Raw genomic sequence first — 19993 nt, 5'->3', positions numbered from 1 at the left:
ATCAGCACTTTTTTCGCAAGCATCAGCACTTTTCCCGCATGCATCAGCAAAACTATTTTCGCCCTCTTATGAATCAGCACTTTTTCCCGCAAGCATCAGCACTTTTTCCGCAAGCATCAGCACTTTTCCCGCATGCATCAGCAAAACTATTTTCGGCCTCTTCCGGCGACCACCCACCATCGCCGCCCCCTTGTCTACACACTACCATATATGCACGACATTAACACAGAGATGGCAGTACCTGCTTCTCATTTCGGTTTCATCATTCTTTAATGCAATCAGCACGTGTACCACTCTTTATTATTATCATTTTGTATCCTCTTACTCATAGACTTTTTTTTATTTCTGATGTATTAAGCTGCACATAAAGTTCATACTCAATAGCACATATATACATGTGCCACACCACTAACAGTCTTTATCGTTAGAAATAACTGGTTGGCACAAGGAAAGAGGGATACCATCATGATAATGTGCTTTCTAGAATAAGAACAATTTTAATACGAGCAATCGTCTGTTAACTGGACAGACGGACGTGGCAGAGGTGGCGTGGTCAGGGGGCCACGTGACCCACTGCTGGAATTTTCGTTGCGCTGGTTAGTGTGCTCTCCCTGATAGACGACAACCCCAACATTTCATTTTGAATTGGTCAGTTCCTACTAGCATGGCGAAGTGTAGGCATCGTATTCATTCTAATAAGTACAACTTTCCATCAAAGGTTTTCTGAATTCTTTTGCAACCACATGTTTAGAACTCTTTGTTGTTTAGTTTCAGATGCCAGTTGGCAGCTACTTCTGCCATTCTGAGTTGAGTCATAGCATGGCCACATGGAGGTGTCGTGTTCATTCACATTTTATACATCTGTGTTTATTTCACGGATCTAATGGTTTTTTTACCAACCACAAAAGGGAAAGATTTTGTATCCCTTTCTCTTTGCAGTTTTGTTTCTAACTCAAATATTTGTTACCCCTTATGTTGTTGACTCTTTATTGGTTAGTTGCAGTGCACAGAGTTCTGATGGCGTAACCCTTGACGACCATAACAAACATGGCGAACCTGTGGGCGGAGCTAGCCACTCAAACGGTGACGTCACTTGACACTAATATCAACAGACGCAAAAACAACAATACAAGCCAAAACCCGCCATAAAAAAACACCAAAATCAAAGCAAACAACAAACTATAATATCCCTTTAACGCACACAGCCTCACACCCTACACCTGTTGTCCTACAAGAAGAAAGTGATCCAGTCTCAGATACAGTTGACTGCCACTTGCCAAACCAAGCAATACAAAATGGCGCCTATTGCATTGCATGGTGGGTAAACAGTCGACACAGACAAGGGTGTGAGTAAATTACAAGTAGAGAAAGAACTGAGGACTTGCAGCCTGATTTAGTGATCTTCCAGAACTTCAAAATGCTAACATTGACTGCTCCATTTCCAGTTGGCTTTTCAGCATCAGTGTCCATCAATCAAGCACCACTTCTTCATAATTCGTGTGACCATGGTGAAGTAACAGACATTATTATGTAGACTTTGATATAGATTGAGATGCTGCTGAAGTAACTTTGCCATAAGTAACTTTTCATCTGTGTTTTTCTTCAACTGATGCTAACATCTCGTTATGATAAAAGTTTTATTGTGTGTTGCTATCACATCAGCTCCTGAGGTTAGACAAATATGGAGGTTTTTTTTCCTCTCTGTTGATTTCAATTTTAAGTACATAGTTTAGGGATGTGTGATGTGTGCATATTTACATTTCAAATGTGTTTGATGCTTTCCTCTTCTTGGTTACAAAAGATACAAGTTATTATTAAAATTTTCATCTTTTAAAAGATATTGTAGTGTTAAGGAAAACTGCAATTTTAATTATGGTTTTGTCAATGGATACAAGTTTTCATTTTAAATGCTTTTTCTTCCTCTACAACTTAGTCATGAGGAGACATTTTTATGCACATACACGTGAGTGTGTATCAGTGAGAAGAATCCTTGTTTTACAAATGTATTTGTATATTTTAAATTTTTGCATATTTTTTAATTACTTCGTTTTTTTTTTATCCTTATTTGTTCTGACATTTGATAGTAATGCATTTTCTACTTTAATAAAACTTCAGTGAGGACAAAATCACGTCTGTTTTTTTGACATTTGGCATTTGTGTGTGCACTTTGTTTTGATGTATCCTGATTTACATTGTTTTAAATCACGATATTTTATACTTGTTACGTTATAGTGTCCTGACTGACGACGACGAACAGAATACACACTCCGAGACAAGCTGTTATGTATTTTATTAGATAACTCGGACACACACACACACACACGAGTGGAAAACAAGGGACAGTAAGATATTGTAACATCCCGTTTAAAAGGTTCAATAAACAAATTAACACAAACAAATAAGAAAATTAAGAAAACCGACGCGAGCTAAGTCGAGGATTAGTCACGGTTTCGAACGTTAGTACTGTTCGTCATTGTTGTGACACAGATTCATGCACAGGTCGTACAGTCCATACACAAAGTTTCCATTTTGGGTATTTTAACCTCACGACCGAAAGCATTCCACCGCCGTTGGCTGTCCTCACTGGCTCCTTGTTGTGTGAAGGGATTCCCATCTTTGAGAGATGTTACGCAGTTTTCTGGCCATCTGTACAACAAAATGATAATGCATGCATTTATTCAACAGCAATTCCTTTGCCTGAAAAGAAAACAATGAACTAGACCATTATCACTCTATAAATAGGTACTATCATTAAGACCTTTATTCGTTGTCTTCATTAATTTCATCAGACTTTATCTCAAACTGTTAACTCACCATGAATAACATTTGTAATGAATAATGAATAAAATACCATATAGGCAGATAAGAAGACAGATTTTGACACAAAATATTGCACACGGTCCTTTAAGTTTTGGGGGGTTGTAGAAATGTATTATTCTACTTACACTTGCTTTCATGCTCTGATGGCATTCTTGGTTTTTGCCTGCCTTTCCCTTGCCTTCTTGTCTCAAATACAGGATTTCAGCTGCAGAAAATAAATTAATCAGAAGACATCACTGAAAGTGATTTGGGCAATGCACTTATACATTTTCTTTAAATCATAAACAATCTAGGTATGTGCACGACATTAACACAGAGATGGCAGTAACTGCTTCTCATTTCGGTTTCATCATTCTTTAAAGCAATCAGCACGTGTACCAGTCTTTATTACTATCGCTTTCTATCCTCTCACTCATAGACATTTTTTATTTCTGATGTATTAAGCTGCACATAAAGTTGATACTCAATAGCACATATATACACATGTGCCACACCACTAACAGTCTTTATCGTTAGAAATAACTGGTTGGCACAAGGAAAGAAGAATACTATAATGATAATCTGCTTTCTAGAATAAGAACAATTTTAATACGAGCAATCGTCTATGAACTCAACAGACGGACATTGCAGAGGTGGCGTGGTCAGGGGGCCACGTGACCCACTGCTGGAATTTTCGTTGCGCTGGTTAGTGTGCTCTCCCTGATAGACGACAACCCCAACATTTCATTTTGAATTGGTCAGTTCCTACTAGCATGGCGAAGTGCAGGCATCGTGTTCATTCTAATAAGTACAACTTTCCAGCAAAGGTTTTCTGAATTCTTTTGCAACCACATGTTTAGAACTCTTTGTTGTTTAGTTTCAGATGCCAGTTGGCAGCTACTTCTGCCATTGTGAGTTGAGTCATAGCATGGCCACAATGGAGGTGTCGTGTTCATTCACATTTTATACATCTGAGTTTATTTTACGGATTTAATGAGTTGTTTTTTTATCAACCACAAAAGGGAGGATTTTGTATCCCTTTCTCTTTGCAGTTTTGTTTCTAATTCAAATATTTGTTACCCCTTATGCTTTTGTCTCTTTATTGGTTAGTTGCAGTGCACAGAGTTCTGATGGCGTAACCCTTGACGACCATAACAAACATGGCGAACCTGTGGGCGGAGCTAGCCACTCAAACGGTGACGTCACTCGCCACTCAACACTTGACACTAATATCAACAGACGCAAAAACAACAATACAAACCCAAACCCGCATTAAAAAAAACCCACCAAAATCAAAGCAAACAACAAACTATAATATCGCTTTAACGCACACAGCCTCACACCCTACACCTGTTGTCCTACAAGAAGAAAGTGATGCCAGTCTCAGATACCAGTCGACTGCCACTTGCCACACCAAGCAATACAAAATGGCGCCTATTGCATTGCATGGTGGGTAAACAGTCGACACAGACAAGTGTAGGCATCGTATTCATTCCTATTTTATAGATTTACCTCACAGGTTTTGTTATTATTATTTTTTTTAGCAACCACATATATGCATAAGTATTTTGCTGCCCCTTATGTTTATAACTTTATTGGATAGTTCCAGATTGCCACGTGGCTGCCGCTCCTGCCATTAGTGCAGGAAACGGTCAACACAGATCTACCAGCATGGCAAAGTGCAAGCCTCTTTTTCATTTTCGTTTTAGAGATCATTTTACTTTAGGTTTTCTTAAATGATTTTATATTAACCACATACAGGATAAGCACTTGTTGCCTTAAAGCAATCAACGGTTAAAATCGTGAGATGCCAGTTTGCTTCGCTTTGTGCGAGAAGTTGTCGACAGACTGAATGCGAAGTACAGGCATCTTCTCATTTCTATTTCATATACTTCTGTTTTTCGTAAGAATGTAATGATTTGTTTTCTTGACTACATAATTTTCCAAGTTTGTGCAAGCTCTCCTATAGTTTTAAAGTTTTTTCGGTTGGTTGAGATATGATTTTTCTAACGACATAAAACGGACAAGCTTTTTGTAAGCCAGTTTTTCACTTTTCATGGAGATGCCCTTGTGGCTGCCTCTCTCACCATTATTCAGACTTTTCCCTCAAAGGTTTTGTGAATTTCTTTGCAACCACATCCATGCATAGCATTTTGTTGCCCCTTATATTTATAACTCGTACTGGTTAGTTCCAGATGCCATGTGGCTGATGTCCCCGCCATTGTACACCATGCACTTGGTGCGGAGAGCGGTGGACACAGACCTACTAGCGAGGCTACTGAAACTAGTGGCATCGTGTTCACTCCGTATTTTCGTTCAGATTTATGTTTATTTCAAAGGTTTTCATGTATTTTTATCAACCACAAAACGAAAAGATTTTTGTAAGCCCTTTACGTTTGCATTTTGCATCTAATTCATTTGTTTGATACATTTACACAAAAAGTAAAGTTTATATATCTAAGCCTTCGACGTTTGTAACATGTTAAAAGTATGGCTGCCGATTTAGCGAGGGATAGCAAGGAATAGGAATAGAGGAATAGGAAAAGAATACATCCCTAGGATAGCCGCCGTTGCTTTGTTTGGCGTAGTCGCTGTCCTTTCCTAGCCAGCTGTTGTCGAGGTCGATGGTGTGCTAGTCGTAGTCACGTGCAACAGTAGCTGGCGGCGTTGGTAGCCGCTTCCCCCAGCAGTAGAGCCCCACACTCTTTTCTTGGCCAGTGCCCTTAGTCAAGCATGATCGGTCGGAGTGACCAACAGGAAACTGTAAAAAAGTAGAGTGTGTCAAGCAATAAAAAGTCTTTAGTCCAAAATGACTGTTGTTAACAAAATAAATTGGATGCCATCACAATTCTCTGTATGCGAAACATGTTTGACTGTATCGACAAACTGAAATGGGTTCTTCTATCGTGGCCATCTCAAAGTATCAAGGGGAGACGGATACAAGTTTGTTTTGAAAACTACGATTGGCAATGTACCTGTTAATACATCTGTTTGGTAGCCGCTGTTGCTCCTCCCAGCGTGGTCACCGAGCGCAGTGAACCGAGTGTATGTTGGTCGGTGTAGTCGTTGTCCTCGATGTTGAGGTCGATGGTGTGGTAGTCGTAGTCATGAGCTGATGACGGTGGCAGTTGCTTCCTCCAGCAGTAGTGGCCAGGCCGTTTGTAAGCCAGTGCCAGACCAGAATGGATTGGAGGGGGGGGGGGGAGAAATTGAAGAGGATGGAAGGGATGGAAAAGTGAGAGTGAAGAGAGAAGAGAAAAAGAAGGAAAAAGAAGGCAAGGTTAGGTGAGACTGGAGCTAACGACGCCATAAAGCCAACAAAATCAGACTCGCACAGTTTTTGAACCAAACCTTCGACATTCCAACACAGAAAGGTCAATGTTTTGTGTAGACCAGTGAGGTTGGGGCCAGGGCCACATCCCTAGCTGCGGTCCCTTTCTTGTCTCTGTGTACCTCTCGTGTGTCCAGACCGAGTGGTGATCGGAGACCGCTGGAACATGCCTGTTGCTAGGGTGGTCTCTGTCTCTGTCCTGTAGTAGTGCTACCTCTGCCTTGAGTAGAGTCTGAATGCGATGAGCCTCTCTCCATGCTTCGGTCTCTCGTTGTACGTGGTGCCAGGGACGAAGGGGAGAGCAGAGGAGGAAAAGTGAGGGTGAAAAGAGAAGAGATGACGAAGGTAGGAAAAAGAAGGCGAGGTTAGTTAAGAGTGCGGGAATGGGAGAAAGAGAAGAAAAGGGGTTACAAGAATGAAGGCATGGGTAGGAGGGGTAAGATGGTAGGTTAGGGCAAGAGATGATAGGAAGGTGGAGTGTCAGGGATGGGAGGCAGAGAGGGGAAGGAGGGACGTACAAGGACTGGAAGGGAGGGGTGCAGAGAGGTGAGAAGGGGTGGAGTAGGGTGGGAAGAAGTGTGATGGGAAAGAGGTAAGAGGTGGGAAAAGTTGGAAAGAGAGGGTAGTAGGAGAAAAGGTTAGGAGAAGAGTGATGATGGGACAGCGGTGGAGAAAGAGGAGAGTGGAGGTCCCTGGTGGGGGTGAGAGAGGGGTGGTTGGAGGAAGGAAGTGGGAGGGAAAGGTGAAGTGAGGGGATAGGTGAGAGGGGCATTTGGGGTGGGGATGGATTGGGGGAGGATGAAGGAAGGGGTGAGCATGAGGAAGAGGACTGAGGGGGATTGGCGGATGGTAGACGGGAGAGTTGGACAGAGAGAAAAGGAGGCATGAGTGAAATGGGAAGTGGGGAAGCGGGGAGGTTGAGGGAGGGCGGAAGGGAGGAGGGGATGGATGGATCTGAGGAAGGGTGAAAGGGTGAGAAGTGAGGGAGGAGAGTGGAAGGTGTGAGGGAGGAAGAGGGAGGTGGGAGTAGGGGGAAGGGAAGAGAGGGTTAGGAGGTCGGTGAAAGGGTTGGAGGAGAAGAGAAGGAGGAAAGGGAAGAGTGGCTGGGGGTGGTGGATGGGAGGTGAGGGTCTGGGAAGGGGTGAGACGAGGGGAGGCGGGCGGGAGGAAGGGGTAGGAAGGAAGAGAGGGGATGTGGGGGTGGGGTAAGGAGGAGACAGAAGGAGAGGGGATGGGAGCGTCGTGTGGAAGGAGGTAGGAAGGATGGAGAGAGAGAGCGGAGAGGGTGTGAGTTGAGTGAGTGGAGGCGAGGGGGATGAGATGGGTGGGGAGGAGGAGGGTTGGGAGGAGGAGGCCGGAGAAGAAGGATGAAGGTGGGAGCTGGTGGAGAAGTGTGGCTTGGAGGAGAGGGGGTGAGATGGTGACGGTGGGAGGGTGCATGGGAGGAGGGGAGTTGGGTGGAGCTAGAGGGGTGGGGATGGAGAGATTGTGGAGGGGAGAGAGAAGGGGTGGTGAGGGGAGAGTGGTGGTAGCTGGAGGGGAAGGGTTTGATGGGAGAGAGGGAATGGGAAGGAGAAAGAGAGAGAGAGTAGGAAAGAGAAGGGATGAAAGGAAAGAAGAAGGTAGAGAAGGGATGTGAGATGAGAAAGATGATGTGAAAAGGTTCGGTAAGGTTAGGACCCCTCCTTCCCTCCCGTCCCGTTCCTTCTCACATCATCTTTCCCATGACATCCCAACTCATCTCCCCCAAACCCTCCATCCCACTCCTCCCAACTCTTTCTCTCTCTCTCCTCCCCATTCCCTCTCTCCCCACCAAACCCCTTCCCCTCCAACCCTCAGCTACCACCACTCTCCCCTCACCACCCCTTCTCTCTACCCTCCACATCTCTCCATCCCCACCCCTCTAGCTCCACCCAACTCCCCCTCCTCCCATGCACCCTCCCACCGTCACCATCTCACCCCCTCTCCTCCAAGCCACACCTCTCTCCACCAGCTCCCACCTTCATCCTCTTCTCCGGCCTCCTCTTCCCTACCCTCCTCCTCCCCACCCATCTCATCTCACCCCTCGCCTCCACTCATTCAACTCCCACCCCTCTCCGCTCTCTCCTCCATCCTTCCTACCTCTTTCCCACACGACGCTCCCATCCCCCCTCTCCTTCTGTTCTCCTCCTTACCCCCACCCCCACATCCCCTCTCTTCCTTCCTACCCCTTCCCTCCCGCCCGCCTCCCCTCGGTCTCACCCCTTCCCAGACCCTCACCTCCCATCCCAACACCCCCAGCCACCTCTTCCCTTTCCTCCTTCTCGTCTCCTCCAACCCTTTCACCGACCTCCAAACCCCCTCTTCCCTTCCCCCTACTCCCACCTCCCTCTTCCTCCCTCACACCTTCCACTCTCCTCCCTCACTTCTCACCCTTTCCACCTTTCCTCAGATCCATCCATTCCCTTCCGCCCTCCCTCAACCTCCCGTGCTTCCCCCACTTCCCATTTCACTCATCCCCCTCCCCCTCCTTCGCCCCCTGTCCACCTCTCCCGTCTACCATCCCGCCAATCCCCCTCAGCCTCTTCCTCATGCTCATCCCTTCCTTCATCCTCCCCCCAATCCATCCCCACCCCACCTACCCCCTTTCACCTATCCCCTCACTTCACCTTTCCCTCCCACTTCCTTCCCTCCAACCACCCCCCTTTCGCCCCCACCAGGGACCTCCACTCTCCTCTTTCTCCACCGCTGTCCCATCACCACTCTTCTCCTAACCTTTCCTCCTACTACCTTCTCTTTCCAACCTTTCCCACCTCTTACCTCTTTCCCATCACACTTCTTCCCACCCTACTCCACCCCTTCTCACCTCTCTGCCTCCCAGTCCTTGTACTTCCCTCCTTCCCCTCTCTGCCTCCCATCCCCGACACTCCACCTTCCCACCCTCTCCTACCCCTCGCTACCATCTTTACCCATGCCCGCATTCTCTTCAACCCCCTTCTTTCTCTTCCCCACCATTCCGTTCCTCTCAACTCCCCTCACCTTCGTTCTCCCAGCCGTCGTTATCTCTCCCCCCTCCACGATCACCTACCACCACCACCCTCCCCCACACCCACGACACCTTTCTCCCCGAAGCATGAGGCAAATAATGGGTGTGACACCCAGCCAGGCTCCTGCCTCACTCAGGAGCACATGGAAGGCAAAGAACATCAGTCACAAGATCAACCTGAGAATCTTCAAGTCAAATTACAGACAGGGAGTTGAGGGTAAACAAAGTGACAGGTAGAGGTGAAAAGGTGAGAAGTTTGGAAATGGGGTGTGAAGCGAATGTGTAGAGGCGCAGAAAAAAGGAGGCAGTTGGAAGATTTGTGGGAAGGAAGAGGTGGAAATGATGAAATGATTACGAGAGGGGAAAACAGGATGTGTGGGATTAAAGAAGATAATTGATGAAGCATAGGGCATGGGAAGGGACAGCAAGGAATGAGTTGTGGAATAGCCTGAAAACACAAAAGGCAAACACAACTGTGGCTAACGTAATGCAACCAGAAAGCATTGTGTAAACTAATAGCATTGTGTAAACACTCGCTGCCAATTACTATACAACATTATACATAGTGGAAAAAATGAGGTGTTTGATGGACAAAAGAGTGAGACTCTCCCTTAAGAAACCTACAGGCAGTTCCTTCCAAAACCAATCCTATGAAAGCAGTGGAAAAAATAGTTGAGTGCCTATGTATTTGTGTGTGTGTGTGTGTGCATGCTGGGAAGTGGATGCAACAAAGGCAGATAACAATTGTCATTCAATGGAGCTCAACTATGTCTCAACTAACGAGATGACGTGTTGTGGAGTGCATGTAACAATTATTATTCAAGGAAATTTAAATGTCATTGAATGAAAGGAATCCTCAATCTTAATCGCAAATGCCTACATTAGGTTTGGTGCCACTTACCTTATGGGCTGACCTGACCACCACCCTGGCTGCTGGTTTGAAAAGCTGGTTTACCAAACGTGTGATCTGTAAATGATGAGGAACACATATTAATAAAGCAATGATATTTTGAGGTAACTAATCTCATACACAATACTGTATGAGTAAACTGACAAAATTCCTTCAATTCTAGACTACCTTTTTTTTAAGCCTTCATGTTGGAGAGAACAGATTGATAGTATCTGTATAGCAGCAAGGAATTAAAAAGAGTTAATTATTATCATGAATAGAATGTTAATGGTTCAGGAGTAACATTAAAGAAAGCACATGACAGCTTAGGAATAAAGGGAGTAAAGAGTTTACTTAGTTGTACACTGTATTGCATTATTCATTCAAAGTGCAAATACCCGACTGATCAACAGATTTCTTATATTCTTCTTTGTCTCATCCAGGCATGTCAATTCCTCCATTAATCTGGAAATGTGTGCGAGTCTGAGTATGTATATGTGCATGTGTGTGTGGGGAGGGGTGCGCATGTGAATGTATGTGGTGGGAAGTGAATCGTACGAGTGCAGGTAACAATTGTCATTCCAGAAAATTAAATATTTCACAGAATAAAGAAAGCCTAAATCTTATTTATTAATTGCAAAGACATGAAAACTAAATGTACACACATAGCCACATTGCACCCAGAGATGGGACAAATGCATGCACAAAGCAGACTTGAGCATCAATGGAGTTGAGAATGTGTTGTGCAAAAACTAAATCCGATTACAAACAAACTTTTACAAATTCAAATTGTATTTTAGAGATTACAACTCATAGACATTTCAAGTTTATTTTGTTGTGCACTATATTGTATCAAACAAACACCTATAAATGTATCCTGTAAATGTAACTACAATGAAAACATACAAAACACACACTCATGTACACAAAGACACATACACAAACACATATACAAACAAACAAACGTGTATGCACATATCATACTTTACTGGTCAAGAGAGTTAAGAAATGTCCTAAAAGTATTAAAGTTTCAATTAGACTGAGGGATTTCACATCTAGATGTTCAATAATAGACATTTCAAATTTACTTCAATGTTGTATGCTGTATTGCATTAATCATTAATTAAGGAAATATCTTGCTGATAAACAGAGTTCTTACATTCTTCTTTGTCTTAACTCTGCCTCTTAATTCCTTCATCTGTTCCTTACTCTGCTCGTGTGTGTGGGGGACACGAGTACATACTAGGAGTGGACCCAACAATTATCATTCAAGGAAATTTAAATATGTCATCCAATGAAAGGAACATTCCAAATCCTAAATCTTAATTGCAAAGGCCACAAGACCTCTCGTCGTACATGTGAACTCTAAACTGGATATACAGACACACAAACATGCACACTGACACAAACGCACGCGCAAAGCAAACTATTTCTCTGCCTGGCGTTTTACTCACATGAATAGATTCACTGTAAGTGTACAATAGCAAAGAAGAAATGTGTCCTTGGAAGGTGAGTGGTTCATAAGTCTCACTCCAAACCAATGAAAACTTAAACATGTTAACGGAAGTTGAGAGAATTTGCTGTGAAGAACCTTTAGGCGAGAAATTCAAACTATTACAACTAATTGCGGTAGTGCTCATCACTCAGCCTCCGAGGACTACAGCCAGTAAGGCAGTGGTTATTCTTTGCCCTGTAACAACATATATTGTAATGAATAAAGATCTTACCTTTGATAGAAAAGTTAGTTTGATGTTTACTGTCGTGCAGCTCTGCCAGGTGAGACACACGTGTGAGCTGCTGACACGTCTTTAGGTAGCTTGCACACAGCGACAGGTGAGCAGCACGAGCTGTGGTCAGACATTATAGTGAGCATCGCAGCCTGCGGACTGCACGTGAGTTGTTGACATGTGACTACAGCAGGTGAACCGCTCAGTGCATGTGGTCCCCTTGTTGTCTGTGTACAGTCTAACACTTCACGGTCTTCTACATCGGTCTTCTCTCTCTCTCACTCGCTCTCTCTACTCCTTCTCTCTCTCTCGCTCTCTCCACTCCTCTCTCTCGCTCGCTTTCTCCACTCCTTCTCTCTCGCACGCGCCATTGCACATACACACACACGCTCTGATCTCTCGCAATCACGCGCGCGTACACACATCCACAAAATGCAATGAGTTCCTTATAAACCAGTAATGTACACTGTCTCAGCAGTGGCTCTTCACTTCAAATTACACAATATCTTCAACTCACAATTAAACGTCCAATGTCACATCCACTCGCCCTTTGCTCTCTCCCCCAATCTCTCCTCCTCGCTATAACTGCCCTCCCCTCTCCCCTTCTCTTTCTTTTTTTCTTATCTTTTTTTTAAACATCATAGAGACCGGCATTTAGGAAACTTCCATCATTCACGCTCTTACATCCTTGCACTCCGACTACATCTGTGACAATCATTAAACAAATAACAGAGATGACAGCAAAATTTGGTGCTTGCAATATACCACATTATATTGTGCGTGTGTATCTAATTACACATTACACTGCTTGACACAACCACCAGATCATCTAAAATACAAATATTCACAGCTATACAACACTGTGCACAATAACTCAATATAATGTAAGCACTGCTACACACAACCAGGTCCTCCAAACTGCATCAAAACTCAAGGAGCATTGTTTTGTAATAATCACCTTAACACGTGTAAGATACCGTTCTAGTACACACACAATGGAATACATATGACAGGTAAGTGGTAAAATTAACAGATAAGAAGAAAGAAGAGTTGCTCAACCATGGCTTGAGTGATGACCTCTTAACAGCCTCTGCTCCTGAAGCACCTGCTTGTGGAATTCAGCTGTATACCTGTAAGCCCTTGTCTTTGATTAAAAAGCTTGCCTCAAACCTCAAGCTACTCTACTTATTCTATCTTCTCTCAAAAGTTTCAGAACCATCCACCTCTTTTCCCATGGTCACACTACCCTGCCCTGTCTGATCATGGTCCCCCCCAGGTGGCTCAGGCAACTTCGTAACTTCGGGTGTAATGATAGGTCTAGTCACCAGTAGCTTTGGGTGAGCAGTTCAAGGCTGGCTACTAGGCACACAGCCAGCATGACAAAGGGACAGTCCTGGGAGCTGTTCGACCCCTACTCTCTACAAACACATAGCTTAGTACAATACTAGAGTGCTATATTCTTTCAAAATTTTTTTATTTTTAAAAATAGTAAGCATGGCATTGTATACTAAATACCTTACTCTACATACATTCATCCTTTGAAAAGAATTGGCATACCTTTCTAACCTTCCTAAAACTTATTTTACTTTAGGAAAACTTACTTTGATTAGAAATGTATATTATATGCTGAGTCCTGAACAAGAGGAGGAAGGGAAGTGACAACTGGCAACAACAACTCAAAAATAAGAAACCTACCACTAACCAGCTGAACTGAAGGATTTGTACATTAGACTCTTAATGGAGAAAGAGAGAAACTGTACCATGTACAGGGTCAAAAAAGATAAAGGCACATTGTATACATTTATTTTACATTTTTCATGTGTTTCAAGGGAGCACACAAAATCCTGAGTATTCCGATGGATTCCGAGGGCGCCTGGTAACTTGGTGTACCTATGGGCCTAAGGTCACATATGAGTTGATTTAGTTCTGATAGATCTTATAGTTTGTCATCCAAAAGCAACCTCAGAAATGTAAGCAAAATTGAACAATTTCCCATGAGTTAATGTCAAATAATAATTATTGTGAGAATAGTAAGTTCTCAGAGTAACCACACTGTTTCTTGTTTTTGCAGCCAACCAAGTGCCTAGGTGTCTATGTCGACCATGAACTCAGCTCCACAATCTGTGGAATTCCAGACCTAAGTCAAGACACTGATCTGGTACTTAATGTCTTAATGTCACCTCCGCCAGCATTGCTCTGTGGCAGACCTTTGCCACTTTTTCAGCTCTCATCATGCCGGCTCCTAAAGAGTCTCTCTGCCGTTACGGTGATCCATTCCGTGGTGGTCAGAATCCCATTGTTCGTTTTGAGGGTGGCATTGGCTCTGCTGTGGGATTGGATAATGTCGTTCCATTTACAGAGGTGTGTGATGCCAATATATCTTCATCCGTTTGTGCTTGTGTGTGCTTTGAATATTTGTAGACACATGTATCATTATGTGAGCATTTGTTTTTGTTTTTCGGGGGTTTTTTGGGCAGGGACTGGGGGCGAGCCCATGGGTGTGCCTGGTGTGTATGTGTATGTATTACTGTTGTTTGATGTCTGTATAGAAATGGGAATAATAGCACATGCTACAGATTCTCAGATTTGGTTTGGATGTATCTGCAAATCTGTTATATTTTACTCAAACTGTACATAATTCTGTCATCTTGTTGAAAAAATTTTAGTTTTTTTTTTATCAGATTTATTCCCCCTGCATTCCATGTGAGAGAGACTGTAGCAGATACATCTGTGATCCCAAGTGTGATGCAAACATCACTTCAGGTCTGATTTTGACCCTCAGAAACCTGACACTCCAAGTTGTGAAAGACACTGGTGATGGAGATGAGCAGCCACAAGTTTTTGGCACAGTTCCTTGCATATGCATAATGTATATCTTGTTACGTAATGTATAATGCCATAAAATGTATGATTCAAATATTTATATGTACAGATGTTTTATACAAGCAGCCCAAAAATCTTCAGCATCCTACCTATGTGCCAAGATGCGATCAACTGTGTCCACTGAATTAAGAGCATCTTCAGGGTTAGTCAGGTGGGACACAAAATCGGGAGGCCACAGTCATATGTTGCAGTAAGGTCTGCATGTGTCAGTGGTGTAAGCACCAGTCTGTCCAACAGCCATACCTGTCAATGTACAATACTTTGACTTTGAGAGACATGTTTTATAACCTAATTTGTGTAACAAGGCAAAATGAATTTGCTGCACCAACCAAGAAGAAATATACATTGAATTTTCTTTTTAATTATGGCTGTTCATCACTTTATCATGAAAGATATCGGCGACTGGTGCTTATGTTAGATGCCTCTCTATTATGATCATTTTACAGACACACTAACCATTGCATGGGCTTTGTGACAACAATATTTGAAGTCGATCGTTTCTGACGTCTGGCTGTCGACAGTGCAAGCTAAACACTGCTTCCATTACGACCAATGAGAACACTACCCTTCATTTCTGGTCTAGTGCACCGCATCTCATTGCAGGCATCAACATACAGGAAAAGTTCACTGCCTGGAGCCATCGGAAAATCTGGATATGCACAAGTGTAGCTCTTTAGTAGTGTACTAAGTTATGTCTTTCTTTGTAGAGGGTATGGGTCGACAGCTCCCAGTACTGTGCAGTTGTGCGGCTATTTTCATCTTTGTTGTGTTCTTGTATGACTAGCTCACCCATAAGTAGCCATTGGGGACTGACAGGTTGGTTACAACTGGATTTGGAAATTACAATTTATACTTAAATAAGAATGAATTAACATAAAGAGAGCCACAGCAATTGTGTGTGGGTTTTTTTGCATTTGTAATGCGTAGAGAGCTCACCTTTGGCTTTCACTGGGATACCGCACTTTAAAAGATTGCATCATATACAATTGAGAACTCATGCTTCTTGGACATGCTTTGCGTGCGGATTTTTCTCCCTTGTTTGTATCTTTTGTTGCGGCACTATGCTCTTCGAGGAGTAACAAGACTTAACTAAACTAGCATATCTTTTGTGCTCTTCTGTTTCCTGACCTATATTGGACCACAAACTTGTATTAATAAACTGTGCTTATATGTGTATTCTGTGCATTTTGTGTCTGTCCTACTTTGTGTATTTGCCTTTCTCTTAGAAAGCACTTTGAGTCTTCTGCTCGGTAGGGAAATGTGCTATATAAATTCACTTTATTATTTATTAAGCATATTAAGTGGGAGATTTGGCATTGAAGGGAATTGACGTTCCTTCAGTTTGAAATAGTTTGCAGGATTTAGATATTTTATTTGCATTTCTCAAGGTTAACAGGCTGGTGTAGCAGATGTCTGGAAGAGTCCATGTCTTTTATTTGAATCTTATTGCATAATCTATTTTCCAGTACTAAGATACAACTGCATATAGTACAAATAAAACAGTACTACACTGAAAACATTCACATGCACACAGAAAAACCAAAGACTGACAGCACATGTTTTCTCTTAGTTTATATTTGCATGGTCCTGACACAAAATATCAGAGGCTCTTCACAGACAACACAGGTAAAAATGTTAACTAGGGATGTGGGTACATTGACTACAGAGTTGCATCAACCTTTAAGTCGTCTAGAAAATAAATTTCATGTCCACTTCAGTGGATCACTTTGGGTGTGGATTATTCAAAAGTTTTAGTTTCCTTTCTTCACAATATGAGGGTTAGGCAGAGGGAAGAAAAACAATTTCAAAGTGATCTTGAATTGTGTCTGTTCCTGAAACATTACTGTCATCATGACTGCATATTTTTCTGTTGAGGAGACCAGATTTATTTACAGCACTGCAAGAGTTTACAGGCGATTTTGTAGTCTGGCTAAGTCATCAGATCAAATGGATCAGTGAAAGTGGCAGAGATTAATGATCAGACCACAATTTTTAAACACTTTTGTAATTTGTTCAACCGGATGTTTAATTCAACAAAAACCGATGATCCTTGTACAGTTCTCTTAAAAACTATTCCCTGCCGAGGTGTTTTTGACAGATTCAGATTCATTAGAGACTTTAAAATCTATTTTTAAAAATGCAGAAATAAAAATCACTATTAAGGATTGATCAGAAAATCTAGAAATCAGTTTATGTGTACTACTGATGGGCAAGAATGCTACAATCAGTTCTACATCCTACAGTAACTGCTGTGTTGCCAAGGTTGGCTGTTTACCAGTCGAGATCCTCTGTCAAAGATCTTTCCACAGGAGTAATATGTGCGGAGGACTTCCTGCTATGGCCAGCTGAGTATCGCCCTGCTGATTCCTCTATTCCATGTGTGGAGGCCTGAGCAAAGAAATTAATCTTGCCACAAATTCTTTTAAAGTAAAAGGTCATGCAACTTTCAAGGCAACAAACAATTATCTATATCAGAAATTCTAAAATTTTAACAATTGTTTTGGAAAATATTAGGATTTTTTAAACACATTCTTTAGAGGAGCATCCATGTTTACATAAGCTACTTTGGTAAGAAAACACATATACAAGTAGGATTATGGGTACATCCTTGTCACACAAGGGTGACATAAAGCAAATGTTAGCAAATTGTGAATGAGTTGTGGAATGAGAATAGTTGGAAGATAGTTATAAGATTCTAGAAAGAGGGAAAAACAATATAATTAACCATCACCAGCCAGTGCTTCAGTTCCCAAGTAGACATGACAAGTGCTGAGACACTGGGTGTGGGGGCTGCATCTTCCTAGAAAGGCGGAGTATTTGTGCCTAATGAATGGCTAGGAGCCACTAACCTCAGAAGAAGGAAAATTGCTAACCCAAGAGTTGGCAAGACAGGAAGAAGAGGTTGTGGTCCCTCATGCCCAAGAGGCAGTGGCATTGTGTACAATGTCTGTCCCATAGAGGTGGTCTCTATGTCTCATTGTCACGACGCCGCCGGTGCCTATCGTTTCTCGCTCTCTCCAACTCACCAGCGGGTCGGACAATTGCGCGTTCTAATTGAAGAATGACTCGCCTGTACGAGTCTGTCTGTTTATTGAACAAAATTACCAACCAAAAAAAAATAGATCCTAACTACAAAAGCAAAACGGTATCTAACACCACAGTTTATCCTTCAATCTCCACTTCTACAAAGTACATCGAACACCTCACACGCTATAAACTCACTGTCTTGACACATACGTTCACGTCTCCCTTTCCGCTCTCTACTTTCTTCTTCTTCCACTCGCTATCGTTCTTCCTCTTCTATCTACTCTCTAACGTCCTCTTCTTCTAAAAATGTTCTCTCATGTCCTTCTGCTTCCATATCCCTTCTCCACGTTCCTCTCTCTTACCTCACTATTTCTTTTGACGTCACTCTCCGTCATTTTTCACGTTCCATTTAGAGAACGTCCATCATTCGCACGCTTTCATCTACACACGCGCCCAGTCCTAGCACTCTGACTAGATCCATGACATTTCTCCCCCCTTCCATTGAAAAAAAATTTTCCTAATTTTTTTTCATTGTCCGTAAAGCTAGGTTACATGACAAACACTATACTAATCCCAATGTTAATGTTCGTAGTCACTTTTTTCTGATTTTACATTAAATAACAATATCCTTTTTCTCATGACACGTCCCTTTTGAAAATCAACAGTCATAGAAGGCTTGTATTCTATCCTTATAGAGTCATGTAAAGATTAGTTTGATAGTTCTCTTTTTTCTGTTCTTGAATACTCTCACATTCTTCGTCTTTCTTGTCCTTGTCCTCCGGATCAATACTTAGCAGCAGTTATCCTAATTCTTTGAAAGTTGTCCCATAATAGTCCTCTGAAAATGGTCGTCTCTTCTTGGCTTTTCCCAGATCTGTCTTGGGTTCTTTGAAGGTCTGATGAACCTCAAACTCTTTGGTCACGATGCCAGCGTCTGTCATCTTTTCCTCTACTTCACTCGACATCTGATGTCTCGAGTCCAGATACACTTTTGTAGTCTTTCTCTTGTCTTCGTAGATTTGTTCGGGTTCTCTTTTTAGTCTTGTTAATCGTTCCACCGCCCTGTTAGTCTCACCATTGGCCGATATCTCCTTGTCCAGATATTTCTCTTTTGTTACAGTGTTCTCAAGTTCTTTCTTCATGCTTTCTTCACGCTCCTTGAAGAATTTGATTTCTGCCAAGTCTTTCTGTAGGTCATTAGACTGTTTCTTATGACCTAATTCAAGTTCACGAACCTTTTCTGCAAAGTCACCAACTGTCACCCACTGTTGTTTACACAATTCATCTCTTTCTTTTCGCCAAACCTCTGTCTCATCTTTAAGCCGAATAATCTCTTTGTCCCGGTCTCTGAGTTCTCTCTGCAGTCTGCATTCATCACGTTCAGTATTTTCTTTAAAGTTCTGTAAACATTGTCGCAACTCTCTGATTTCATCACTCATTTCGTTGATTTTACGGTTCAGTGTTTCATGAACCTCTTGAGGAGTCGATTCTCTCTGTATTGTCGGCTGTTGTGTTTGTGACACATTTTGAGCCTTGGTCCTCTCAGATTCTACATCACAACGAGTAGCTTCTCTTCTAACATTTCCAATGATTAGGTCAATAATGGGGCTTTTGATCACGCAACATGTGAGGGGCCCAGTATAGAATGGAGTCCTAACTTGGACTCTCGCCAACGGGAAAATCTCTCGCCGTCCGCCAAATGTTACACATGTCTGGCGTTTATTTAAATACTCATGTGGGGCCACCAAACTTGCCCGAATGCCTGAGATTGTTGCTCCTGTATCTCGCAAAACTTGGACGGACTTCCCTTTCACTTCTCCTTGGAAAAGATGTAGCTGTCCCAATTCGTTAGGGATCGAGGAGGAACATAAGACGGCGATGTTGGCGGTTGCCTCCTCCGTGTCCACTGCTGCGGCGGTATTGTGTTCGCGACGCAGTGTATTAGCACACTCGCGGGCTAGATGGCCATACCCACGACAAGCATAACACTGGATGCTTTCAGACGTAGGAGGGGAACGGGGTTGGAATTGTCTAGGTTGATTGTTTCGTTGGTATACGGAAGGGTGTGAGGGAGGTATCGGGGTAGTAGGACAACTTAGTGTAGGGCGAGATATGGTTTGGGTGTTAGGCATTCTAGGAGGGTATGATTGGGGAAGGTTGGGTTCGCCTGGCTGATGATACGTAGCGTTAGCAGCTACGGCGTTTTCAGGTCGTCGAGCCAAGATCTTGTTTGGGTGGGCTTGTCTATACTTTTCAGCACAGTCTATCATTTCTTCAACGGAGCTAGGAGCTCTTTCTCTCAGAAAAACCGC

General features: G+C 42.9%; 2 protein-coding genes and 1 long non-coding RNA gene across 3 annotated transcripts; 2 read left to right on the top strand and 1 right to left on the bottom strand.

Moving 5' to 3' along the window:
* The first annotated feature begins 31 nt into the window (after positions 1-31).
* LOC112557732 (extensin-like) lies at positions 32-8883 on the top strand. Its single transcript, XM_025227740.1, has 2 exons — positions 32-212; positions 8038-8883. The coding sequence occupies exons 1-2, from the start codon at positions 39-41 to the stop codon at positions 8881-8883; spliced, it is 1020 nt and encodes a 339-aa protein (XP_025083525.1). The 5' UTR covers positions 32-38.
* LOC112558276 lies at positions 2276-4237 on the bottom strand. The gene is made up of 3 exons (XR_003098119.1): positions 4150-4237; positions 2946-3025; positions 2276-2646 (listed from the first exon to the last, which is right to left on the bottom strand). It is a non-coding gene; the product is annotated as an uncharacterized LOC112558276 (long non-coding RNA).
* A 5062-nt stretch (positions 8884-13945) lies between the features above and the next one.
* LOC112558275 lies at positions 13946-15813 on the top strand. Its single transcript, XM_025228642.1, has 2 exons — positions 13946-14132; positions 14453-15813. The coding sequence occupies exons 1-2, from the start codon at positions 14004-14006 to the stop codon at positions 14663-14665; spliced, it is 342 nt and encodes a 113-aa protein (XP_025084427.1). The 5' UTR covers positions 13946-14003; the 3' UTR covers positions 14666-15813.
* The last annotated feature ends 4180 nt before the right edge of the window (positions 15814-19993 follow it).

The sequence above is a fragment of the Pomacea canaliculata genome, linkage group LG2 (assembly GCF_003073045.1).
Source record: "Pomacea canaliculata isolate SZHN2017 linkage group LG2, ASM307304v1, whole genome shotgun sequence".
NCBI lineage: Eukaryota > Metazoa > Mollusca > Gastropoda > Architaenioglossa > Ampullariidae > Pomacea > Pomacea canaliculata.
The sequence above is the reverse complement of the archived record's forward strand: the minus strand, read 5'-3'. Positions and strand labels throughout refer to the sequence as shown.

Excerpts from the sequence above, each read along its gene's own strand:
- LOC112557732 (XM_025227740.1), top strand. The coding sequence starts at position 39 with ATGCATCAGCAAAACTATTTTCGCCCTCTTATGAATCAGCACTTTTTC. Across the intron at positions 213-8,037 it reads GTCTACACACTACCATATAT|CTCCACCCAACTCCCCCTCC; the intron begins GCACGACATTAA and ends CCACCCCTCTAG.
- LOC112558275 (XM_025228642.1), top strand. The coding sequence starts at position 14,004 with ATGCCGGCTCCTAAAGAGTCTCTCTGCCGTTACGGTGATCCATTCCGT. Across the intron at positions 14,133-14,452 it reads ATGTCGTTCCATTTACAGAG|ATTTATTCCCCCTGCATTCC; the intron begins GTGTGTGATGCC and ends TTTTTTTATCAG.